Genomic DNA, 27064 nt, shown 5'->3' on the forward strand with positions numbered 1-27064 from the left:
CAATTATACTACACAGTTGCATGCTATGCAATTTACAGTCCACTAAAAGATGTTGAAAGAAATATTCCATTTATTTCATATTCCACATTAAGCTGCATGTATAATATACTGGAAACAATTAAATAGCTTAATCAATATAAGTAATAGCACAAAGTTTATGCTTTACCTGTGAATTTCTGGATCTGAATATATTTTAACTTCATTTAAATTTACAACTGGTTTATCTTGAATTTTTGAGAAGCGTTCATTTAAAGTTAGGTCAGAAGATGTAAAATAATTTGCTGTGAAGATATATTAAATGCAAAAATATTACTTTATCATTTGTATTGCAATTGCAGAACCATACTATTAAAATATTAACTGTACAAAACACTGAACGCTGACATCAAAATAAATTCCACTTGAAATCCAAGCCTAACTCTCACTGCTGAAAGATTAGTACTTTAACAAACTGCACACATATTATAGCAGCCATCCTAGTACTTTAATATTTAGCATATTAGCAACAATGAAATTAATCATTTCATTTTTCAATTAAATTAATCTCAACATAAAGAGAAGTAAGAGTTTACTATCTCTGTTAATATAATATTTTAAATACTGGTACCTATGGGTTGTCACAATCAGCATGGCATAGAAGTAGCACTACAACAAAATTAGTAAGGTTAAACCGAAAAATGAAAGAATAAGCAAATGTAAATTGCTTATAGTTAATGTTGAATAAAATAAAGTATATCTTATCTCACTCCTTTCCTCCCAAGAAAAGCTATATGAGAGGCACCAGTATCTCTCCATGGCAACACAAGCCCTGGTACTGCAAGATGGGGTGCATATGGGTGTCCCACTGAGGTCAACAGAACTCTACACTGGTGCAATAGTTTGTACATATGGATTACCGCATAGAATTGAGGCCCTAGCTTTGTATTTGTTTTGGCTGTAAATGAAATGCAAATCGAGTCCGTTTTTACTTAATATAAAAACTATGTAATCAAGTGAGGCCACCGATTAAGAGACTACTTTTGTCCCAGCAGTCAATTTCTAACCCCACCTTTAACAATCAAGAGCCCCGATATCCTACCACCTTCTCCGTGCTGCCAAGCCCCCTGCATATCCCTTACCCACATTCACTAAGGACAGAACCCCATCTCTTCCTTGAGAAACAGCTTAATTTGATCGCTCCTCTAGAAAAACCCTTCCTGAACACTTAGCGGACACCAGATTTCCTCTACTCTAGAGTCTAGACTACCAAAACCTTCACATCAGCATTCCTTGTCAAACATGCCCAAGGCCACAGCCACCCCACAGACTGCTCAGAAATCTGCATGAGGCTTTACTTGTCTTGTTCTATTTGTATTCAAATAGAGAGAATTATGGTAAATACCAAAACATTTTAATTAACCACATCCCTAGTTTATATGTTCAAGCCTAAAATATTATAATCACCTTTAACTTGATGGATAATTGTTATGATTTCCTGAGTAAATTCTTTTGATGGGTTGTTCTCGACATTTTGTGTTACAGACTCCATGTGTTCAAACACTGGATGAAAATGTTCATTTTTCCTGCCAACAGCAACCAGATCATGAGACATCTGCCGCTCCATAGTATGGCTAGAAGCAGTCCTAGAATAAATTTGTATAAATTTATTTAGTAACTTTCAGAGATACTGAAATATTAACAAAAAATTAAAATAAAGGCTAGATCAAGAGACAATTTCATCTTAGGGAAAGATGGAAAAAAATTAAAGCCCTTTTCACATTTTAAATCAAACACTACGCAAGGAACACAGATCATGAAGGAGAAGATTGAATGAGGGATGAAGGAGAGGATAGCTCAGAGACTATGCGTGAGCTAGAACTGGATTTTTAATGAGTATATATATTTGTAGATTTAAAATTATGTAATGCACCTAGATTATCAAATAAAAATAAAGGAAAAACATGTATTCAGAAACAGCCATTACTATAGACATATGTTCCAGCAGAAGGTCTGGAGTGATTTTGGAACTCAGCAGGATGTATCTCCATATTCAAAAAGAGGGACTATATTGGTTTCCAACAGTAGTCTAGGCTATTCCCTCCCACTCCCACCCCATCAAACAATGACCCAATTTTCAAAAAGTCTTGTGGCTGACTATTGCAAGTAACCAGCTTGATTGGTTAATATATCAAAGGAGAAGCATCTGGTGTTTTTATCAGTACATTTTAAAATTTCTAAATTAAGTTGGTCTCCAAAATTGCTGCAGTCTCTCAAACTATTTTGAAGACAGCAATACTTTAACAATCTTATTCTGTTACCTTCCTTACAATGAATGCTTTAGTCATTATTTAGGAAAACACAAAATGCAGAACATGTTTAAGTGTTCCACATTATCATCTGTTTTATAATACACAAAAATGTTTCGGAATTTTTTTTATTGTGCTTTTGGAAGGCACCTCTCTATTTTCTTCCATCAAGAAGCAACATATAAATAATGATGAGCTACATCAGACATAGCTGTTCCTGGAAGGTCTTCAAAACTCTGTTTGCCTATTTGCCACTGAAGAATAGGAAGCTTTCCAATGAAAATTAACAGGCCTAAGCAACCAACTTCTGCAGAATTTAAGTTTTCAGTTAAAAAAATGGATGCAAAAATAGTCTTCCAAATGTGAAATGAATGACAATCCATACAGTGTTGTCTTGCTCAGTCTGCAAATAAATTTCCATCTCTACTGTGGGTGGCTTTCCCAAACAGAAGCAGAGTGAAATTAGCAAGACATGGCCAGGTTCTTCACTACTGTTTTTCAGAGCCTTGTGGGAAGCAGTGAAACGGAGCAGGATCATGTCATGTATATTGCCACTCAAGAAAGCAGAAACAGCAGCCCAAGCACAGGTGCCACTGTCTCTCAAGCTCCCTAGTGGTATAGCCCTCTATAGTCTTTCATATTGGCCTCTCTTCAGTTAGTACAATGTTCTTTTTAGTCTCCATAACTCCATATTTTATTACTGATTTCAGGCAGAAAAATATACAGAAGAAACCTTTATGGGGAGGGGAAAAAATACCGTGGGAGTAGTTCCCTTAATATATAAGGAGTTTCTAATTGACTATATTATTTTGGTATTTCTTAGACCGATATAGTTTATCAATGTAATGAAATACCACTCAGACATCTAGAGCATCGGTTTATTGTTCACCTTTCAGAAAATCCATCATGAACGTAAGAATTGCTATACCAGATAAAACCCGTGCAGTCTCCGCAAGGGAAGTTTCTTCCTAACATGTGTCAGAAATTGGCTTCTGCCATGAGGTATGACTGTTTGCCTCCCTTATAAAAATCTTTCTCCTACCTTATGTAGTTATCCAATTCTTTTTTTAATCCTATTAACTCCTTCTTGATTAAATCTGGTCATCCTCAAGATTTTGCCACTTAACTGTTCACCTCTTCTACAGTTCATTAATATAATAATAAACACTAGTCCTAGTAGAGAATCTTATGACACCCAATTGTTAATCTTTTGCCATGCTGCAAATGGATAGTTTTCTGTCTTTCAGGCAAGTTATAATTCATCACAGTACTTTACCTCTCAGACCATAACTACCTAGTTTCCCTACCCTACCCCCTCAAAATAGCTTCTCGTGAAGGACTCCGTCAAGGTTTTCCAGCCCAAATTATATAAACCATCTCTCTTTTATTCACCATCATGTTAATAGGTTAGAATAATTCTAGTATACTGAAGCATGATTTCTTCTCAAGAAGTCATACTGTCCTGTCCGTCCTTATAATTTTCATCTAGGTATTTATATTGCAATTTCTACTAATTTACTGGTACTTAAGTAGGTCTGATAGGGATGATCACAGAAATTATAAAACACACACCTATTTAACATAGGTACAACATTTGCCATTTCCAGTCCTCTGGCATAGTGGTTGATTACAATAATGCCATATTTTTGTTAGCTGCTAGTGACTTCACTTTCAAGCTCATGAAGAACCGTTGCAGAAATACCATCAGGCCCAGGTAACATGCTGCTATTTAATTTAGTTTGTTCCAGCAACACCGCTTTCAACACATTTGGATTATACAGCCCATGAATGTACCATTTTGTTCTATAGTTTTATTGGATTTGAGATCTCAGGTGTTTGAGATTATATACATTTTAAGGCTGTAATTTTCAAAGGAGCCTAATGGAGTTAGGTACCAAGTCCCAGTGGAAGTCAATGAAAATCCCATACTAAATGGTCATTCCTGAAGAAAGGAATTTTTTACCTGGTTAAAAAAAACAAAACAAAACACACCCAGGTAGCTATATGCATCTCAGTGAGAGAAAAAAAAAGCATACACTTTTTTTCCCCCCTGCCACATCCTTATAATCAGGTACTATTTTCTTTTCATAGAAACAAACAGTAACTTACACCAGAGTTAGCAAGTTAGCATTTTTGTACTAAGGAACAACCACCTTATTTTGCCCTACTTACCACCTTAAGACTCTTTGGTTTCTCTAATATTCACAACTAAACAAGAAAGCATGAACAGGTAAGAAAAAAAAATACCTGTACTTGTTTATCATTTTCTTCATATCCACTTTGATTGTGAGCAGCTCCTTCCTAGGAGTGACATCTGACATTTTCACATCTGAAACTGTATGACTTGTATCATGATGGCTATTAGAAGAATCTATTTTTTTTCTGAAATCACCTTCATTTCTTACTCTTTCTTTCTTTGTGTTATTAAAGGGTCTCAGATCAACATCATTTTTGTAAGAGTTGGCACATGCATTGCAGCCCTTCTCTGAACTATATTTAATGGGTACTTCATTATGCCCTTCTTCCGTCTGTCTTACTCTTCCACCACTACAGTAATCTAACTCTTTGCTATTCAGAGCACCCTTAGGAGAATTATATTTTTGGTCTTCCTGCTTTACATACTTCTGAGCTCTATCATCAGAAAAAGATTTTGTCCCATCTGGGTATCTATGATGTTTATAACTATAGTCATATGCTATCTTCGCAACAGAACTCTTCGTGTACTCCCTTTCAGCAGACCGATGAGCTTGGGGACCAAGGTTTCTTTGCTCCTCCTTTTTTTGGTAGGGTGGAAAAGAACGATCTTGCTTCCATTTGTGATTTCTTGCTATTTCTCCACCGTCATCTCTCTCAATTTCTTTAGCCCTTTTAGATGTGTGCCCATGTTCTCTGTAATCACGATCTTCAGGATACCTGTGTTGACATAAAGCAATTTACACTTGCACTAGAGAAGAAAGTGAGAATTTATGTGCAGAATGTTGGATAGCACGGCCTTATATGCAGAATGCGTGGCAAGTTAACCCAAAATCCCTCAAGCCAGAGTACAGAAGTGCAGGGGCACTTAAAAGGAAAATATTATCCTTTTATACTCTAGCCATGTACATGGATTTACTTAAAAAGATAAATACTTCTCTACCACCAGTTGCCCACAATTAAACTACAAATTGATAAATGCCTTTCAAGGTGGAAATCTTCAACTACAATGAAAACAGACTTTCACTTGAGGCTTTACACCACATTACCCAGGTTTAATTATTTTATTCCTATACCTCTTCTGCAAAGAGCTCCTTGTCGTAAATTCTTCAGAAGCTCTTCGGAGTGACTGACCATATTTGTCTCCTTGTAACCTCTGGTGCCTCATTTCATCTTCATGCCATTTTCTTTCAAATTTACATGAAGCCCCTAATGGTCTATGAAAAGGTTTCATTCCTTTCTCATCTGCAGTGTCTCTGAAGTCCTCAGGCATATATTTTTCTTGCATTTTGTGTGGGTAAAAAGGTCGATCATGTTCTTTGTAGGATATTTCTGAGTATTTGGGTGGAAACGGATATCTCCTGTTGCCTTCACCCCTTTCTGATGAATGTGTTCTATAGGGTTTATGACTATACATATCCTCTAAAGAAATTCTTTTTAGGTTTGGCGAAGATGATCTATGTTCGTAAATTCTGTGGTGGATATTCCCATGTGGTGCAAATCTCGCATTGCTTTGTCCGTATTTCCCATCTTCCACTCTCCAAGACATAGGTTTCTTTAGGTCCTTCCTAAATCCCTTATATTCACAGTCATAATTAATATGAGCATGCCTTTGTCTATGGTGTTCTGGGCTCCTAAATGCAGGTGATAAGGACCTACACAAGAAAAAAAAAAAAAGATTCCATTTTAAGTGTTACAAATTGTTTTGTTAGAACAAAAATATATTCAATGCAAAAATAACTTACGTAGTATTACTGCAGTGTTACGGTTCATAATCTAAACAAGCCAAAGTATTCAAAATTAGAAAGCCCAAAGCAATTGCATCTCAGCTAGAGCGGATATAAAAACCTGATTTTTCCCCTAATGAAAAATTACACGGGAAAATACCTAATTTTTTTAACTGAAAATTTTCAGGTTTTCCACAAGAATTTTCATTTCAAAACAATTTTTTTTTTCGTTTCTATTACACTGGAAAATGTTGGAAAACAGTAAGCAAATGTAGAAAGCACTTTCACACTTGTTTACCATTTTTCAAATTTTTCCAGTGGAAACAAAAAGGGGGTTGGAGTGGTAAGAGGTGGAGAATGGGGGAACCCCAAACGTTCAAAAACAAAAACTGGAGACAAAACATCATAGTTTCCAAAAACTGGAACCAATTTTTTTTTTTTTTTTTTTAAAAAGAAATGCCACTTTGAAGCATTATGTTTAATTTCAAAACTTCCTTTTGAACAAAAAACTTTATTGAAATTAGCCTTTTCCTGCAGAAAATTCTGATTTTGTCAAAACCACATTTGCCACTAGGAAAAATTTTCATAAGTCAAGAAATTTAAACCAGCTCTAATCTCTGTCTTCTTGCACATAAATATGAATGGTTTTGCTAGTAAGTATATACGTGAATATGTTAAAAATGCTTCAACATGTTCATTTTAAAAATTAAAAAACATGATTGATTGCACTTTCATATGCAAATATGGAGTTCATACAACTAATTATTCAAATGAACAGTGTCCCACCACAAATTCAAGTGACACTTGCGCATTAAAATAAATACTCTTCCATGTGTATTTCAATGTGTGATGAAAGCATGTTGGATAAAGTATGCTCATCTGACTTTCAAAAATGCTGAGGCCAGCTATGCAGGGGTGTTTTTTTGTTTGTTTGTTTTTTTAAACTGCCAGACACCTACTAGTCAGAGGCCCTTCCAAAAGAAGAAAGTAGGAACCACCCATTGAGAATCAGGAGGCAATCACAGACCAAAGCATCTTGTATTTAAACTAACCAATTACTGAATATTTACAGCAAACTCTGCAATCAATCCACAGATTTAGAGAACCCTTGAAGAACGTAAATTCCAAGAAAATCACTATCTTGTGGATTTTCCCTTAGCAAATGCAAAATTCATTGCAGATTGCTAGTTCAATTCTAGAAAGCTATGTTCAGCAAAAAGCTGTCTGCAGACGCAGGACACCACCATCAACTTTGAAAGGTACGGTCACACCTATGGGGGCCAACTAGAAATGTAGTGGTTGTTTTGACATTCTGCCAAAATTGATAGCATGCACCCCGCTCCCTCTACTCAGGAGGGAAAGGCTTCATCCAGCCTACCCAACAAACCCCAACAGTCCACCTCACTTAATTGTTAATCAGTTTGTTTTACTTTTTTAAAAATGGAAATGGAATTTAAAAACCTGTCTCAAATTAAACTGGTGCCATGCATGCACAAACTCCTTCTTGCAGGCCTAATGATGCTTGAAACCTCTTACCAATTTCTATCTGGCTCAAATTTCATGCAAATAGGAACTCATGGAAACAATTTACTTTTCAAAACTTGCTTTTACAGATTACATAAAATTAATATTTTATAAAATAAATGTTTTGTTTGAAATAAATTTTTAGCCTTAATATCTTTTTGTTCTGCTATCCTAGAAGATACAGGCTGTTTTATAAACTTGTATATGAAGCGATGTTCTGAAAATAAATATAAACTAGGGCTGTCGATTAATCGCAGTTAATCAGTTAACTCACGTGATTAACTCAAATAATTAATCATAATTAATTGCTGTTTTTAATTGCACTGTTAAATAGAACAGCAATTGAAATTACATATTTTGGATGTTTTTCTACATTTATATTGTACTGTGTTGTAACTGAAATCAAAGTGTAGATTTTTTATTACAAATACTTGCATTGTAAAAATGATAAACAAAAGAAATAGTATTTTTCAGTTCACCTCATACAAATATTGTAGTGCAATCTCTTTGTCGTGAAAGTGCAAATTACAAATGTACATTGTTTGTTACATAACTGCACTCAAAAACAAAACAATGTAAAACTTCAGAGCCTACAAGTCCATTCAGTCCTACTTCTGCCAATCGCTAAGTTCAGCCAATCGCTAAGACAAAGAAGTTTGTTTACATTTACAGGACATAATGCTGCTGTCTTCTTATTTACAATGTTACCAGAAAGTGAGAACAGGCATTTGCATGGCACTTTTGTAGCTGGCGTTGCAAGGTATTTACGTAACAAATATGCTAAACATTCGTATGGCACTTCATGCTTCGGCCACCATTCCAGAGGACAGGCTTCCATGCTGATGACACTCGTTAAAAAAATACTGCGTTAATTACAATTCTCCCCCCAATGAGTTCAGTCACAAATGTATGTCCCCTGCTCTGTTCTACCCACATTCTGATACATATTTCGTGTTACAGCAATCTCGGATGATGACCAACCACATGTTGGCATTTTAAGAACACTTTCACTGCAGATTTGACAAAACGCAAAGAAGGCACCAATGTGAGATTTCTAAAGATAGCTAGAGCACTCGACACAAGGTTTAAGAATCTGAAACGCCTTCCAAAATCTGAGAGGGACAAGGTGTCGAGCATACTTTCAGAAGTCTTAAAAAAGCGACACTCTGATGCAGAAACTACAGAACCCGAACCATCAAAAAAGAAAATCAACCTTCTGATGGTAGCATCTGACTCAGATAATAAAAATGAACATGCGCCAGTCTGAACTGCTTTGGATTATTATTGAGCAGAACCCGTCATCAGCATGGACGCATGACACCTGGAATGGCGGTTGAAGCATGAATGGATATATGAATCTTTAGCACATCTGGCACGTAAATACCTTGCGACGCTGGCTGCAACAGTGCCACACAAATGCCTGTTCTCACTTTCAGGTGACTTTGTAAACAAGAAGAGGGCAGAATTAATTCCTGCAAATGTAAAACAAACAAACTTGTTTGTCTGAGCAATTAGCTGAACAAAAAGTAGAACTGAGTGGACTTGCAGGCTCTAAAATTTTACATGGTTTCATTTTTGAATGCAGGTTTTTTTGTACATAATTCTACATTTGTAAGTTCAACTTACAAATTGAATCACTACAGTACTTGTATAAGGTGAATTGAAAAATAATATTTTTTGTTTTTTAACAGTGCAAATACTTGTAATAAAAAAATATAGAGTGAGCACTGTACACTTTGTATTCTGTATTGTACTGAAATGAATATATTTGAAAATGTAGAAAACATCCAAAAATATTTAAATAAATGGTATTCTGTTATTGTTTAACAGTGCAATTAATGGCTATTAACGTTTTTAATCACTTGACAGCTCTTATATAAACCATAATAAAAGTTAAGCATTTACCTGTATTTCCACCTTGGTGATCTTGATCTAGATCTAGCCATCTTTTGATGTGTGTGTCAATTAGTTTCTTGAAGCTATAAGAAAAATATGAATTATTAGTCTGTTTAGAGAGCTATAATAACTGGTTCTCCAGACAGTTTTTAAGCAAGAGAGCTATCAATAGGACGCATAGACTTTTTTTATTTATTTATTTTTACAAGATTTGTATTTAAATCTTGTTCAGTTTTTTTTTAAAAAAAGATAAAAAGTGATTTTGTGAGGCTGGTAGCCTGAGAAAAAAAACAGCTGTTTTCTTTAAAATTAATTTAAATATTGGGCAATTGCTCCCTTTCCTCTCTAAATTCTGTGATGTGTGTGTTTAGGAATCTTTGAAAAAAAGTAATGTCACAAGGGACCTGCAAGAACAGAAAAAAAAGTGACATGATTATAAGGTTATGTGCTGAATGACACAAACAGCAGATATAGGAGGAGCATTCAGGACATTAGTTAAATTAATTTTTTCCCCCTTCTTTATAAATTTAAGAGTATTATCTGCATATACTGAACTTCTCTTAGTGTATTCAGCAAAAAAATGTTTTAAGCAGTTATAGGTCACCTTTTCATAATTACATTTTGCTTGTCTTAAATAGTATCATAATACACAGGAAAAGACAGATTAAATTTCCTTATATTCACTTTTTAATCCATTGGTGACAGAGCGTTTCCCAGTGGTAACTTGCTTATTTCTGGATTTAGGTTTTTATAACCTGATTTTAGACATATATTTAAAAACATACAGATGATGACAAACTACAAAAGGAAACATTTCCCATTTTTAAGCAAGTCTAATATAGTGTTTACACTTTTCCTTCCCAACCCCATAAAATTCAATTATGTTTCATAACATTATTTGCTTGCTTCCATCAAGCGGGACTTTTTGGATAATATAACTTAAAACAAAATACCAAACTCCAATTTCAACTGCAGGAATAGCTACTAGATCTTAACAAATCATTCTATTAATTGCAACTGAGAAGGACATACTGAATAGTCCCAACGAAGACCACAAGCATTCAGATATTATGATAGTGGGTAACCTTTTAAAAACCTAGAGCAACAGGGTATGCTAAGTCAGGAGCTAACTCAGCACCCTGTCACTTTAATACCCATCAGTATATATTAACTGGGATCTAACAGGAAGACAGGTAGTTGACAGAGGGAGTCAATTAACTGAGTAGAGCTACAGCTCAAGGGCTAATTGAAGAGGAAGCAACCCCAGCAGGTGGGATTATATAAACTGACAGGAAGAAAGTGCAGGGGTGAGGGATCCTGAAGTACACAGGATTAGATGCCGCTAGTACTGTTCCCTTCCCTAGAAGCAAGGGGGAAACTGGCTAGGGATTGTAAATATATGTAAACAATGCTACAGGCCATGGCCTGCTGGAAGAATACAATAAAACATGGTGGTGATGGCGAAGGAGACCTGGAGTAGTAGTGGTGAGTTGCTGCAATTGGAGAGGACCTCCAGAGAACCACCCTTGATAATTGGATTTAGTTCTCTGGTTATCAAAAACAGCATTTACTCATTGAGATGTGCCATAACCTGCCCATATACCAGTTTGCAATAAACTGAAGTTTCTTACTAGAACTATACTTTGCTGCTACTTTATATGTGTTTTTTCTGTACAAATCAAATATCTCCTTCCATGTGGCATAAAATGAAGGAGTAATGCCAAAAGGCAAAAACCTTGTAATGGAGCAGAGATGGTGACATACACCCAAAGACATTTGTACTGAGTGCCTCATAAGAGATCCAAATTCAAAGTAATTTTGATCATCAATGCTGAAGTCATGTGCATGAGAGCCACACTACTAAAATTGCAGATACTTACAGACAAATGGTTTCATTCAACGTTTATTTAAAAATTAAAGGCCAGATTGCAACATTTTTACTCACACTGAGTAGCATCTTATTCCAAAAATAATGCCACTGACATCAATGGTATCACAACAGGGCCATAAGTGATTTCCCACTTGATCCAATGCAATGAAAATCTTTAAAATCTTGGCTAGTGAACATGTTGGAAATGGTGCTTCCTTAACTGATCCATACTTTCAAAGAAGAGAGAGTTCTACTATCTTTGCTAGGATTCAGTTGTTTTCCTTCCCAATCACCAACTCTGCCCATCCAGAAAAAGCACAATGGTTTGCATACTTCACCAAAAACTTGTTCCCTTCATAGGTTTCTTAAAGTCTTTGTATTTCATTCTTAATTTTAAAAAGTCCATCATCTAAAGAAGCAGCATCTCTATTTACTCCCCACTGAAAATAAGTAGTAATGCTGAAGAGGCAACAATGCTCATCCCTAGCCGTCTCAAAGCCATGATAATACAATACAATCAAACAAAGTGGAATGTACATGGTTAAGTCAAACCTAAGAAAAAGCCTTCTCATCCAGATCAGCAATGCAGTCATCTTGGAAGCGTGGGAAAGACTGATAGCATGTACTTGTTTTCGCCTTGGGATAAATGGTACTATTATAATTTCCAGCTCAGACACTCCTTTTGCCTCATGGAAAGAAATGGCTTACTTGTTTTAACATAGGACATTTACTTGATTTGGGTAAGTTTTAATCTGACTTCCTGACAGTGAGAGTCAGAAGATTATGGTTTTAAAAAAAAAAAGAATTTACTAAAGAAATTGCTCATAGCTTATTTTCCAAGGGTATGCGGACAATGACCCAGAGTATTAGTAACCTAAAATCATAGCAATATATGAAAGAATTATTAATAAATGAAGACTTAGTCCCAGGTCATGAGACTGATTCGTTTGGGGAAGAAAGTAGACGGTAATTCTACGTCAGGATTGTTAGAGCCAAGCAGGTGGATTCTGCGGTGGCCTTTTGAGTTGCTGAATCTGCCTCATAGATCTTCCTTACAGATTAATTCACTTGCCTGTCTGTTAGGATATAGATATTCAGGCCTGTTTGTAAAGGCCTATACTCTAAGAATTTAGGTGTATTTTTTATCACTTGGCTAGTTAGAAGTATAAAAGAAACAATCAAAATCACTTTCTGCCAGTGTAAGGTCCTTCTCTTGCTGTGACAGTCTGAGGCCCTGTTCTTAGGCTAAGGCCTTTGGCTAAGCAACAGAGGCAGCCATAACCGACGGGTCACCTCCTCACATTCCAAACTAGTCACATTGAAAGAAGGTGCTACTGAGCTGTTAGGAATACAATCCTGTCCTGATAGTTCCTATCACCTCCAGAGAAAGGGAAGTGCCTACAAAATGTAAAAGGAAACTCAGTTTGAAAGCATCCTGTCTGGCAAGAACTCACTTATCAATAGCTGGGATGTGAAATCCTCACTTCTGTATTGTTTTGTCATCATAGTTCCCACTTTGCTATTGTTTGTCTGTATAATCTCTGTCTGGTTCTGTGATTGTTCCTGTCTGCTGCATAATTAATTTTGCTGGGAGTAAACTAATTAAGGAGGTGGGATATAATTGGTTACATAATCATGTTACAGTATACTAGGATTGGTTAGTTAAATTTCAGGAAAATGATTGGTTAAGGTATAGAAAGCAGAACTCAAGTTTTACTATAGTCTGCAGTCAATCAGGAAGTGGGTGGGTGTGGGGAAGGGAAATGGGAACAGGGAATGGGGGTGGGGAAATTGGAATCATATTTGGCTAAGGGCAGGAATGGGAACAGGGACACAGGTGTAAGGCTCTGTGGTGTCAGAGCTGGGGAGGAAGGAAGGAAGGAAGGAAACTAACTGGAATCATGCTTGCTGGAAGTTCACCCCAATAAACATCGAATTGTTTGAACCTTTGGACTTCGGGTATTGTTGCTCTCTGTTCATGTGAGAAGGACCAGGGAAGTAAGTGGGTGAAGGAATAAGCCCCCTAACACTGTCTACTGGCAACTATAGTGGGATACAAATCCACAAGCTTTGAATTAGAGATCCAATGAAGTCCATTGTACCACAGAGCTTGGGGTACTGCAGGGCCCTCCCATTCTGCCATAATCTGGACACCATTTAGGGGGATATACGGAACTAATTTTGAAGCTGAGGAAAAATATCTTCTGGACATTTTGCTGTCTGGTTTTTTGGGTCTTTTTGGGGAGGCAAGGGGAAAGAAGAGCAGGTTGTTGTTTTTTGTTTACAAAAGGGAAGACTTGCCATAAGCAACGGTCTTCTGCAGAAATAAACCTCCTTAGAATAGTTTTGAAGTACTGCTGATGGCACCCATCCTATATTTCCTTTTTGTTGTCCCTCAAGTTTCAATTCCAAGAACTGATTTTCCTCTCAAGAAGAAGAGTCTGAGCTCCCAAGACAACTTTTCTTGGCCACTGCCTTTTTGAGAGTAGTGCTTTGGGTAGGTACAAGGATCCTTATAACACCCTTAGCAAGGGTCTGAAAGACAAATCTATGCCTGAGCTTAAAATGGCCAGTGTTATTTTGTATTCCCTGCCCTCCTCCCATGTGCATTCTTTTGGGGAGGCAGCAAGGATTTGGCTCCCGTACTTTTACCCTGTCTGATTCAGACAGAGATACTAACATACAACACAGAGCTAAGGCAATTCCTGCAGAGCTAGTGGGATGCCCGTCTAGATTATTTGAGAGAGACAAGGTGGGTGAAGTACTATCTTTTATGGAACCAGCTTTTGTTGGCGGATTATTTTAATCTTTTTGTATGCTCCAAAAGGCTGCTGCTTCTTTGCTTCCCTTGTCAGACACAAGTCTTGGAGGAGGGTATGCTCATAGATTCCTGACTCCTTTATGGGGATTTTTGTCCAGCATGGTCAGACTCAGGAATCATCAGTTGGAACTGTGGTCACCTGGCTAATGGGAGAGGGAACTGGAGGTGCCCCAACCTCCACCCTCATATACCTTGAATGGAAAAAATTTACATCGGTAAGTCTAACTGGAAAAACAGCAGCTAGTTAAGGCTTCTGTAAATAGGCCATAAAATATATGGACTTTGGGTATTCTGTGGAGTTGGGCACAATGGTCCCTTACTGCCATCTTGATACCTCTCCTGTCTGGCTTTCATCTAGCCTTTTTAATAAGGTGATCTGGATGATTCATCTGTGGGCTAGGCAGGAGATGGGGAGAAAGAGAGGAAGGGCATTTCCCCAGCCATAAACTAATAGAGCTCATTATCCATGCATTATCTGGAAAGAGGTTTAGGAATTGAAGGTCTTTCATTTGACCACTTGCCAAGCAAGTATTTAGCAGGCTAGGAGGGACATACCAAAGCATGCACCAATGCAGTGGCTTAGCAAGAGAGAGAAGCCAAGAATTCAGAGGCTCAACCCCAGAAGACAGCCAAAACATTTGACACAGATCCAGACACATTAAAGCTCAACTGCCCTAAGAGCTAAGACCTGCAGCACAGAAGTCTGTCTGTCCTACTCATAAACAAGGTGGCAAGACAAACCTGGCAGTCTTTTCAACAGATGAGGTATACCCATGAGCCAGGGATTAACAAGCTTTCACAGACCTGGTATAGCTACCCCTTTTTGGAGGCTCACCAGGCTGCTGTCACTGGATCTGTATGCTATTAAGCTCCTCTGAGTGAGCTCCAGATACTCTCTTTCTTTGGCCTCTTGGCTCACTCCCCGGGAACAGACTCTTGTCTGGTACCCCTTCTCGGAAGGTCTCCATGGTCCAGCTGCCCTAGCCCCAAGACCAGTGCAAAACACACACTCCTGCTCATGACTCCCCAGTAAATTAAGAACACACTTTCCAGAACTCCACCCTAATGGGTACTCAGGTGTATAGTTTAACTCTTCAGTGACATGATAGTTGAAGCAGATAAACAAGAATTTGCAGAGGGATTTCTAAACCAATCACTTTACTGCAGGGTGGAATGATTTAAATCAGTGCTTTTCAAACTTCTTTTCTGGAGACCCAGTTGAAGAAAATTGTTGATGCCCGCGATCCAACGGAGCTGGGGATGAGGTGTTTGGGGTGTGGGAGGCTCAGGGCTGGGGCAGAGGGTTGGAGTGCGGGCTCTGGGGTGGGGCTGAGGATGAGGAGTTTGGGGCAGAGGATGGGGCTCTGGGTTTGGGGGGAGGGAGCTCAGGGCTGGGGCAGGGGATTGGGGAGCAGGCATACCTCAGGCAGCTCCCGGTTAGCGGTGCAGTGGGGGTGCTAAGGCATGCTTCCTGCCTGTCCTGGCACTGTGGACCGCGCTCCGCCCCGGATGCGGCCGGAAGCATGTCTGCCTTCTAGGTGGAGGCGCACAAGCATCTCCATGCGGCGCTCGCCTGCAGGCACCATCCCTCCCCCTCCACCCCAGCTCCCATTGGCTGGGAACCCCAGTGCTCGGGGAAGGGTCAGCATGTGGAACCCTGTGCCCCCCCGCCACCTAGGAGCCAGACGTGTTGCTGGTCGCTTCCGGGGCACAGCGCGGTGTCAGAACAGGTAGGGACTAGCCTGCCTTAGTTGGGCAGCACCACCGATGGGACCCAGTGCCTTATATTCCGCGACCCAGTACTGGGTCGTGACCCACAGTTTGAAAACCACCGATTTAAAAAACCCAAGGGAAAGCCTTGATTTACATAAGATTTTAATCAACTTTTCCATTTGTACTTCAGTTAATTTTCTAAAGAAGGTGCATTTTCATTGGTTGATATAACATGTTGATTTACAACTAAACAGAGCCTTTACACTAGATTTGGTACATCTTTTTGCTATCTAGAAGGGTACACTATATACATTTATTTAAGCAATAATATAGCTTAATATTTTCAGATTCTTATTTATTGTACATTTTTAGTTTGTTAGAAAATGATGAATGATATATTGCTTATTTACTAGATAATTAACTTTTAGCTCACAGTTTGTAGAAAGCTGTATTAGGATGGCAATTAGAATTTAAACACACAAAACAGCACATAAAGTGTTTACACAAAACAAAACACCCTTAATTGTTTTAGATACATAAATCTCTCTTAACAAAACATGTTTCATACTTACACAACTAAAAAATTTATTAAACAGAGGGGTTAACTGTAGTCAGTCAAACAAACTGATTTCAGGTCAGCCTGGGAAAATTTTCAAATATGCCAAACAAAAGTAACAGGATCTTAAATTCCTAATCTCACCTAAGTCTCTCAAAAATGAAACAACTATCTCTTAAATTACTTAGGCTGATCTGTTGGTCCATATTCATAATGCTTGACTTCAAAAGTTAGATTTTTTCCCAGTGTTTTTCTTTATATAGAAGAACAGCCTTTAACTCCATTTTTCATAGAGGCTCATGCATTCAGAATATTTATTTAAATGTTTTAAGAGATTACAGTAAATGTAGGCCTTAACGTATTTTGCATTAAATTCAGATTCATGCTAAACAGGTTTATTTTTAAAAAAGAAAAAAATACAATTTAAACAAAATAAAAAATCAATTTTAAGTTTTTCAAAAAGTCACCAATTTTTATCCACCCTGCTTTATTTTAGACAACATGAGATACACAGATCGGTGCAAAATAAGAAACATCTGTATACAATTCCCTGCCTCAGTTTCCTCACCACTCTTGAGCATTCTTTGTCATTTGGTATATAACATTTCAGGCTTCCAGGCCCCCTCTCCTGGACCTCATGCCTCCAGCTCAAGCTTCTCTTCTGAATCATGGAGTCTGCTTTGACTCCTGCAACCAGCTTCCTCTGGCTTCTGTTGGTCTGACAGTCACAAGGTTCCCTCTAGCCCAGAAAGCAGGGCCTTGGTGCTTCTGATCCTCTCAGTCTCTGTAGTTTTGAAAGCTAACACTGACTCCTAGTCCTTTGTTCCTTCTGTTTTTCCCCCCATTCTCTGCTCTTCTGTGGACAGTTGTTTTTACCAAGGTGGCAGCCACACTATTGTTTTGCTAGGGCAAGGCCTAGTCAGCTAAAGGTCCTCAATGACCAGCCTATTCAGTCCCCTTTCTCCTTGCCACAAGCAGTATGATGCAAACCGTAAAGATCACCACCCGGGCATAAACATACAGAGTTCATAATATCATATAGAAATCATAAATTCCACACAAAACTGTCCCATATGCCTGAGTTCCATCCCAAAGATGGAAGCAGGATGAAGACCTACTATAGGATTTATAAACTTTACCATGCTGAAGAAAAAAAGTGCAGTGCATCAATGGGTTTGTTACAACAAATTTAAAAGAATTTTCTACAATATTTTAATTTGTGGGAACAGCTTTAGTAATGCAGCATACAACAGAAGACATGCCAAGAGGCATTAAATGGACATCCTTGAAGACCTGGACTTCACAGATGATCTCGCTCTCCTATCACATACCCAACACCATATACAAGAAAAAACAACTCGACAATGCATTCAGCCAGCAAATTGAACTGAAAATCAACTACAATAAGACAGATATCATGACCTTTCATGTTGTCTCACCATCACCAACAGGGATAGAGGATTATGTTCTCACCAATGTGGAAACATTCACATACTTGGATAGCACCATCACTCAAGATGGTGGAACAAGCCAGGACATCCAGAACAAAATCAATAAAGTCAGGAACACTTTCAGGAGCTCAAATACAGTCGGAAAATCATCAACATACAAAACCAAACTCAAGATTTATCAGAGCAGCATACTTTCAACATTACTGTACAGTGCAGAATACTGGGGAATGAGAAAGGAGGACGCGTGTCCAAACTACCTTAATTCCATACAACCTGCCTCAGAAAAATCCTCCATATCTTTTGGCCCAGGACAATCTCAAACCAAGACCCACTCGCACAGTGCAGCCAAGAGGATATGAGCACCATCGTTGCCAGGAGGCATTGGAGATGGATTGGCCAAGTGCTTCGGATGGAAACTGATTCCATCACCAGAGTGGCAATAAAATGGACACCTAAAGGCAAGCAAAAACAAGGCCGCCCGAAAACAACATGGCAAAGAGCTGTGGAAGCTGAGCTGAAAAGCCTGGGGCGCAGCTGGGGAACCATTAAAAGACCTGCCAGAAACAGACAAGAGTGGAAGAGCTTTGTCGCTGCCGTGAGGCGTAATGGGAACATGATGATGATGATGATGATCTTTAGTAAATATAAACAGCAGAAATGTCTTATGTGAGTAAGTTTACTGGGCATCTGCTACAATTTTAGCAGACTTCCATGAAAACTCACCCAGTCAGTGACATCACCTAGGCCAGTAAAGCACCATGTTTGCACCAAAAAAAGAATGCAGTGGAAACTTACAAGAACCAATGGGCTAAAAATAATGTACATAATGATTATATATTTTAAACCCAAAATAAATGCAGTTTTTTGTGGAGGAAACACTAAGACCCTAGGTTATACACAGATTTAGAAGGTCTTTTCCAAGTCTACCTTTTATAGTGTCAACCGCAAACATTATCTAGACATTTCTGTGAGGAGCACCAGAGAAATCCTCATAAGTACACTTCAAAGATGATGTGAGGCAGTTGTCTTAGAATTCCACGTAGTCCGCAGACTCAGGAGGACAACACTATTTTCAGTTCATATTCAGGAGGTTTATTTCACTACTAAAATGACTAACTTACTTTTTTTAAATCATGTGTGAGGTTCGTACAATCCATCACACTAGTCAGGTAAGAGTTAATGGGCTATTGGAGGCCCAATCAACCCCACTTCACAACATTTGAAGCAGATGTCAGGCCTTGAGGAAGAAGCTAAAAGGGAAGAGAGCCCAACTGATTTGTTCCCTGAGTGTGAGAGAGAGCACAACTTGAGTTTTCACTGCGGGAGAGAAGACTGGCTGGGAAGTGCGGAAGACTACTGCTACAGGCTCTCCTTGAGGTAAGGAGAAAGCTTATATTTCTTCATGTTGATTTTGGACTTTCGGTACCCCAGAAGGGGAGGAACTTTTGGGTGACCTAGCCAGAGGGCTAAAATCACCTCAACTTAGAAGGTGTTGGAGGCTGGGTGGAACAGCAAAAGGCCAGGAGGGAAACAGAGGCAGACCCACTGCTGCACTGCACCATGCCATAACGGACCATGTGGCTCACATAATGAAAGCTTGAACTCTGCAGGAATTGAGAGGCATTCCCAAGCCACACTAAACCCTCAGAGTCTCAAATATTCATCTTTCAGTGTCTTGCAATTTCCTGAATTCAATAGCTCCCTAGTCTCCTAGAGTATCTTCCAGGGGAGAAAAAACCTGAATTTCTGACAAACAAACTAGGGAAAGATACTACCCCTTCATCTCATAGAACCCTTTCGGGCCTTTCAGACTTCATGAAGAAACAAAACTGAGCTAAAGCTCCTCTTTTACCCTGTTTCCCCCTTTTGCAGGTTAGGGTCATGGACAAGAAAAAGGTCACCGGTACAATCTCAGCACAATCTTCTCCAGAGTTCTATAACACCTGAATGCTATACAACACACTATTATATAAAACCTAACAGAGAACTGTTTTTAATAATCACAAAACAACAGGAAACTAAATTTTCTTCAGATCATTTTCAAAAAACACTAAAAAGGACTTTCAGTGATGTCGTATGTGAATGCTGCCAGTGAACTGCACCAAGAGCTCTTTTAATAACCTGAAAATCTAAAAGGATTCTACAAAGTGTGGAAACATGGACAAATTGTTACAGACAAGTATAAAAAAATTGCACATGCATGTAGGGACAAAAAATCAGAAAGTCTAAGACATAAAACAAGTTACACCCAACAAGGGATAAAAAAGACAAGAAGAAGAGAATCTATAAGTATATGAGGAGCAAGCAAAAGATGAAGGAAAGTGTAGGTCAAGTACCTAACAAGGAAGGATAGCTAATAAAAGAAGATTAAGAAGGCTGAGCAGTTTAACGCCTATTTTGCTTCAGTCTTCATTAAAAAGATTAATTGTGACCAGATGCTTAACACAATTAACACTAACAACAAGGGGGAAGGAACTCAAGCCAGAATAGAGAACAAACAGATTACGGAATATTCAGATAACTTAAATGTATTCAAGTCAGCAGGACCTAATAAAGTTCACCCAAGGAACTAGCTAAAAATCTCTGAACCGTTAGCAATTACCTTCAAGAACTCATGGACGACAGGTGAAGTTCCAGAGGATAGGTACTATGTTTGTCCTTTGTCAATCTTTTAAAAGGGGGAAGAGGATTCCAGGAATTATAGACCAGTCAGCCTAACTTTGATACCTGGAAAGATACTGGAACAAATCATTAAACAATCAAATTGTAAGCACCTATAGGATAACAAGGTCATAAGGCAAATCATGCCAAACCAACTTAATTTCCTTCTTTAAGAGGGTTATAGCCTACTGGATGAGGGGGGAGAATAGTAGATGGGACACATCTTGATTTAATTAAGACTTTTCACACAGTCCCACGTGACATTCTCATAGGCAAACTAGGGAAATGTGCTCTAGAGGAAGTTACTATGAGGTGGATGCAAAACTGGTTGAAAGATTGTACTCAAAGAGTAGTTATAAATGGTTCACTGTCAAACTGGAAGGGCATAGCTAGTATGGTCCTGCAAGGGTCTGTCCTGGGTCTAGTACTAGTCAATATTTTCGTTAATGACCCAATGGAGTATGTATGCTTATAAAATTTGCAGATTACATCAAATTGGGAGGGATTTCTATCACTTTGGAGGGCAGGATTAGAATTCAAGCAATTTTGACAAATAGGAGAACTTGTCTGAATTCAACAAGATGAAATTCAAAGATGACAAGTGAAAAGTACAACACGTAGCAAGGAAAAATCAAATGCACAACTACACAATGGGGAATAACTGGCTAGACAACAGTACTGCTAAAAGGATATGGGGGGTTACACTGGATAACTAAGTGAATGACTCAACGATGTCATGTAGTTGTGAAAAAGGCAAATATTCCAGGGTGTATTAACAGGCGTGTTACATGTATACAAGACACAGGAGATAATTGTTCGAATTTATATATCATAAAGATGAAATATCAAACCCACTGCTAAATTAATGCACTGGTAAGACCTCAGCTGGAGTACTGTATCCAGTTTTGGGCACCACACTTTAAGAAAGATGAACAAATTGGACAGAGTCCAGAGGACAGCAACAAAAATGACAAAAAGTTTAAAAAACTATCCTGTGAGGAAAGGTTAAAACAATTGGACATGTTTAATTTTGTGAAAAGACGACTAAGGGGGGACCTTATAACAGTCTTCAAAGCTTCAAGGGCTATTATAAAGAGGAAGGTGACCAATTATCCATGTCCACTGAAGGCAGGACAAGTAGTAATTGGCTTAATCTGCAGCAAATGAGATTTAGGTTAGATAGGAGGAAAAACTTTCTAACTAAAAAGATAAGTAAGTACTGGAACAGGATTCCAAGGTAAGTTATGAAATCCCAGTCCATGGAGATTTTTAGGAACAGGTTAGACAAACACTTGCCAGGGATGCTCTAGGTTTATTTGGTCTTGTTTCAGCCTGGGAGGCTAGAGTAGATCATTTTGAGGTCCCTTCCAGCCATTTTAACTATGTTGCCCATCTACACTACAAAATAAGTCATCCTGGAGAATTTATTTACTATACTTTCCCCTTCCCCTGAGATGATTAAAATATGGTTCCATCTGTAATACAGATAGGATCCAACCTGTTTTAACTACCTTGCTTTAGAATAATCCAAGTACAAAGATCTCCTTTACGTTGCAAGACAGAGCTACCTGGGGGGTGGTCCCTGTTCAAAATGCATGTCCGTTGACAGAGTTGGTTTTTCTAGCAAAGACTGGACCAAAATGAATCCTGCCTCAGTTTATCACAGGCATGAAGAAAGTTGACTTGATTATACATACTAAAGTAGTGGCAATACCACCAGAGTTATTTTGCTGGAGGCAGATGTGGAGGTGCACAGTATAGCACAGACACTATTTAGGAAAGACAGCTGTTCATCAGAACTATGAGGGTATGTCTCAAAAACGAAATGAATTACTTTTGACTGATCTCTTCCCACACTAGCACTTGCAGAAGAAAATATTTTAAAACTATTCTAGAAAATCCAATTAGAACTTTCAAGATGTCAAAAATGTGTTGTTCAGCAACAACTGAATATCAAATTTAAACTTCTCGTCCTTGCCTTCCAGCCCCGCCCCCAGCTCTGCCCCAGGCTCTGATCTCCTTTGTATGCTTTTCCCACTGACATTTTTGTGCCTTCTTCTATGCTGTCCCTTATGGATGAAACAGCCTTCAATTTCCAATGCACTACACAAATCTCCTCCCATAATACTCAAGAAAGAATAGAGACCTATAAAGGTAAGAAATAAAATAACATAACATAATTATGATAGGGGCTCTCTCCTCTAGTTCTCCCATCACTTCTTGTCTCACTTGTCTCTCTTTTTTAGGAATCGGGTAAAATTTTCAAGAGCTCCAATGTGACTAAGGAGCACACACCCCATTTTCTCAGTGATTTTCAGGAGCCTAAGGCCTGGTCTACACTACAGGGTTAGGTCGACAAACTGCCTTGTGTCAACCTAGCTGTGGAAGGGTCTTCACTTTTGGTTCCCGTCAACGTAAGTGCCTCTTCGCACCAATTGAGTAACAGCACCTCCCTGAGCTGCCTAGAGTCACAACTGATGTAACTAGGTTGATGCACTGTCAGTGTAGACACTGCATTGCTTACTGACAATACAATCAATACAAGCACTAGGAGCCACGTGCACATACACAAGCCAGTTAATAACTGTGGTGGCTGTATGCCAACATAAGTTACGTAGACATAATTCTGTACTGTAGACATGGCCTAAGTCACTTTTGAAAATGACGCTTAGCCTCCTAACTCACTTTTGTGCTTTTAGAAGTGTTACCACTTATCTATGCTAGGCAAAAAGATGTTTCTATAAAATTGTGTAGCTTTATCTAGATAAGGACTTTAGGTGTAAGGGTTTGTCTACACAAAAGCTTGTACCACTTCAACTATTTATTGTATATTTACTTTGTTTAAACTGGTGCAAGTTTGTGTAGATGTCTATGTTGATTTGGTTTAATCCTGTAAAACTCTCAAGCCAAAATACCAGTCCCTACACACAAAACTTGTACCTGTTTAATGAAATCAATATAGATTAGGGCTGTCAATGAATTGCAGTTAACTCTCGCGATTAACTCAAAACAATTAATCACAATTTAAAAAATTAATCGAAATTAATCACCCTTATAACAATACCAACTGAAATTCATTAAATATTTTGGATGTTTTTCTACATTTTCAATATTGATTTCAATTACAACACAGAATACAAAGTGCACAGTGCTCACTTTACATTATTTTTTTTTACAGTGCATATATTTGTAAAATGATAAACAAAAGAAACAGTATTTTTCAATTCACCTCATACAAGTACTATAGTGCAACCTCTATCTGCTGAAGTGAACTGTAGCTCATGAAAGCTTATGCTCTAATAAATTTGTTAGTCTCTAAGGTGCCAAAAGTACTCCTTTTCTTTTTATGGATACAGACTAACATGGCTGCTACTCTGAAACCCTCTCTATCATGAAAGTTGAGCTTACAAATGTAGAATTAGGTACAAAAAACCTGCATTCAAAAATAGAACAATGTAAAATTGTAGCGCCTACAAGTTCACTCAGTCCTACTTCTTGGTCAGCCAATCACTCAGATAAACAAGGTTGGTTACAATTTGCAGGGGATAATTCTGCCTGCTTCTTGTTTACAAAGTCACCTGAAAGTGAGAACAGGTATTCGCATGGCACTATTGTAGCTCGCATTGCATGATATTTACGTGCCAGACGCACTAAAGATTCATGTGTCCCTTCATGTTTCAACCATCATTCCAGAGGACATGCTTCCATGCTGATGATAGGTTATGCTTGATAACGATTCAAAGCAGTGCGGACTGATGCATGTTCACTTTCATCATCTGAGTCAGATGCCACCAGCAGAAGGTTAATATTCTTTTTCGGTGGGTCAGGTTCTGTAGTTTCTGCATCAGAATTTTGCTCTTTTAAGACTTCTGAAAGCATGCTCCAGACCTCATCCCTCTCAGATTTTGGAAGGCACTTCAGATTCTTAAACCTTGGGTTGAGTGCTGTAGCTCTTTTTAGAAATCTCACATTGGTACCTTCTTTGCGTTTTGTCAAATCTGTTGTGAAACTGTTCTTAAAACGAACATATGCTGGGTCATCATCCGAGACTGCTATAACATGAAATATATGCAGAATGCGGGTAAAACAGAGCAGGAGACATACAGTTCTCCCCCCAAGGTGTAGTCACAAATTTAATTAACGCATTTTTTTAACGAGCAACAGCAGCACAGAAGCATGTCTTCTGGAATGGTGGCCGAAGCATGGAAGGGTCATACAAATGTTTAGCATATCTGGCATGTAAACACCTTGCAACTCCAGCAACAAAAGTGCCATGCAAATGCCTGTTCTGACTTTCAGGTGACATTGTAAATAAGAAACAGGCAGCAGTATCTCCCATCAATGTAAACAAACTTGTTTGTCTTCGTGATTGGCAGAATAAGATGTAGGACTGAGTGGACTTGTCAGCGCTAAAGTTTTACACTGTTTTGCTTTTGAGAGCAGCTTTTTTTGTACACAATTCTTCATTTGTAAGTTCAAGTTTCATGATAAAGAGAATGCACTAAAGGAGTTGTATGAGGTGAACTGAAAAATACTTTTCTTTGTTTTTTATAGTGCAAATATTTATAATAAAAAACAAAGTGAGCACAGTACACTTTGTATTCTGTGTTGTGAAAATGTAGTAAACAAAAAAATATTTAAGATAAATGGTATTCTATTGTTTAATCATGCAATTAATTTGTTTAATCGCTTGACAGCCCTAATACAAATACATATCTTCAGTTAAGCTGTGCAAGTTTGTGTGTTCATAAATCCTAAATTTCTTGGGGCAGGAAGGGTCTTGACACATCTTGTTCAGTTCAAAGCAAAATAATAGCAATAAACTCAGTTCTGTATAGGTGATGCAGCAGAGTTCATAGAAAAAAATGAACTTAATGGAATGATCAAGAAATATGAGTAACCTCAGGATATTATAACCTTATAAATCTTGTCCTACACTTGCCTTGACCCTAACAAACCTGGCCAAATCATACTGTATGCATCTCTAACATAACTGCAAGAGATCTATTTTAGGGGTTTGTACTTATGACCATAGCATGAGTTTCTCCAGATTAACAGATTTGCAGAGTCTTCAGCACCTCTCCTGTCCCGCTTTACAGGACAGTTTAGAATAGGGTTTCTTGCAGGGGGAGAAGAGGAGGCTGTTGGCTTGATTGGTATTTTAATCTTATGCCATTTGCCATGCCAATAAAAACTGTATTTGGTTTTACTACACGACGAGCGGCCAAGGTTTCACATGAAATATCAAGCGGGAAGATTTTGTTTGTCCCTAGCCCTGGCCCGTGACCTGAAGCCAGGCTGGCACCCTGGTGGGGGAAGAGTCAGCCAGAGTGGAAGGGGGGGGAGGAGAAGAAAGGTAAGCGACGGGCAGGGGGCATTTATCAGCCGCCGGTGGGGGTGCTAGGAGGGGTTTTGTGCATGCCGGGGGCACTGGGAGAACTCGAAGCGCAGCCAGCCCAGTGCCCAGGCCGCGCGGGGCTCTGGCGGGGGGCGGCTCGGGCTGGGGGCGGGGGGAAGCTTTGGTTTTCCTCCCAGCGCTGTCCCCAGGTGAGGCTCCGCTCGGGAGCTCGCCCCGGGCCGCAGGCGGCCGAGCAGGCCCCGCACCTCGCCGTGTCCCCGCGGCCGCCCCCGAGTCACGCCGGGAGCCGCAGCGAGCCCCGGCCCGGCCGCAGCAGGTGCCCCCCGCCCCGCCGCGGGGCGCGCGGCCCGGCCGGGGACACACCCACCTCCCGCCCCGCCAGCGGGAGCCCCCCGGCGCAGCCCCCCTCCTCCCGCCCGGCCCGCGCGGACACTCACCCGGGGGAGCCGCCCCCAACGCCGCTTCGGGGCCCGCCGCCGCCGCGGAGAGAGCCGGGCCCCGGCGTAACGCGACCAACCGCTGCCCCTCAGAATAGGCGGCGGCTGCTGCGGCTCGGCTCGCACAGCGCATGCGCCCAGGGACTGAGCAGGCTCCGTGCCGCCCGCTGAAGCGGCTGCCAGGCCTCTGCCCGCGCTGGGGAGAGCAGGCTCGGGTCCGAGCGGGGGTGGGCGGAGTCTGGGCAGGGGGCGGGGCTGACCGCACAGGCGGGTCACAGAGCTGGGGGCGGGGCCTAGCGGCAAATACTTAGGGGCGGGGCGTTGAGAGCTGGGGGTGGCAGAGAAGCTGGCTGCAAAAACCCAGGGTGGGGGGCGGGGAGGGCCTTTTGCCCCTGGCAGGACAGTTCATCTGAGCCCCCGCTGCGCTCCCCAGGGCGGTGCCACCAACTCCGGCCCCTCCCAGCGCCAGGACAAGGCGGCTCTTCCCCGCCCCAAATAGGGTGACCAGATGTCCTGATTTTATAGGGACAGTCCCGATATTTGGGGATTTTTCTTACATAGGCGCCTCTTA

The 27064-nt window shown here is 39.7% G+C and overlaps 1 protein-coding gene across 12 annotated transcripts in view; it reads right to left on the reverse strand.

Moving 5' to 3' along the window:
- Positions 1-26689, reverse strand: part of BCLAF3 (BCLAF1 and THRAP3 family member 3) — a 62026-nt gene extending 35337 nt beyond the window's left edge. For 5 of the 12 annotated variants that reach the window (XR_006287866.1, XM_037901462.2, XM_037901444.2 and 2 more), the window contains exons 1-7: positions 26494-26688; positions 20639-20774; positions 9635-9708; positions 5555-6133; positions 4533-5198; positions 1444-1622; positions 167-281 (exon numbers count right to left, since the gene is read on the reverse strand). Coding sequence is in view for 11 of the 12 variants with exons in the window: in XM_037901462.2 (XP_037757390.1) it covers positions 167-281; positions 1444-1622; positions 4533-5198; positions 5555-6133; positions 9635-9675 (1580 nt within the window). In the remaining variant the exon portion in view is untranslated. Of the gene's footprint in view, positions 1-166; positions 282-1443; positions 1623-4532; positions 5199-5554; positions 6134-9634; positions 9709-20638; positions 20775-26493 lie in introns of all 12 variants that reach the window. The other 7 variants (XM_043537963.1, XM_037901484.2, XM_043537962.1 and 4 more) reach the window with 3 other exon arrangements.
- Between the last annotated feature and the right edge of the window lie 375 nt (positions 26690-27064).

Source organism: Chelonia mydas, chromosome 1 (genome assembly GCF_015237465.2).
Source record: "Chelonia mydas isolate rCheMyd1 chromosome 1, rCheMyd1.pri.v2, whole genome shotgun sequence".
Classification (NCBI taxonomy): domain Eukaryota; kingdom Metazoa; phylum Chordata; order Testudines; family Cheloniidae; genus Chelonia; species Chelonia mydas.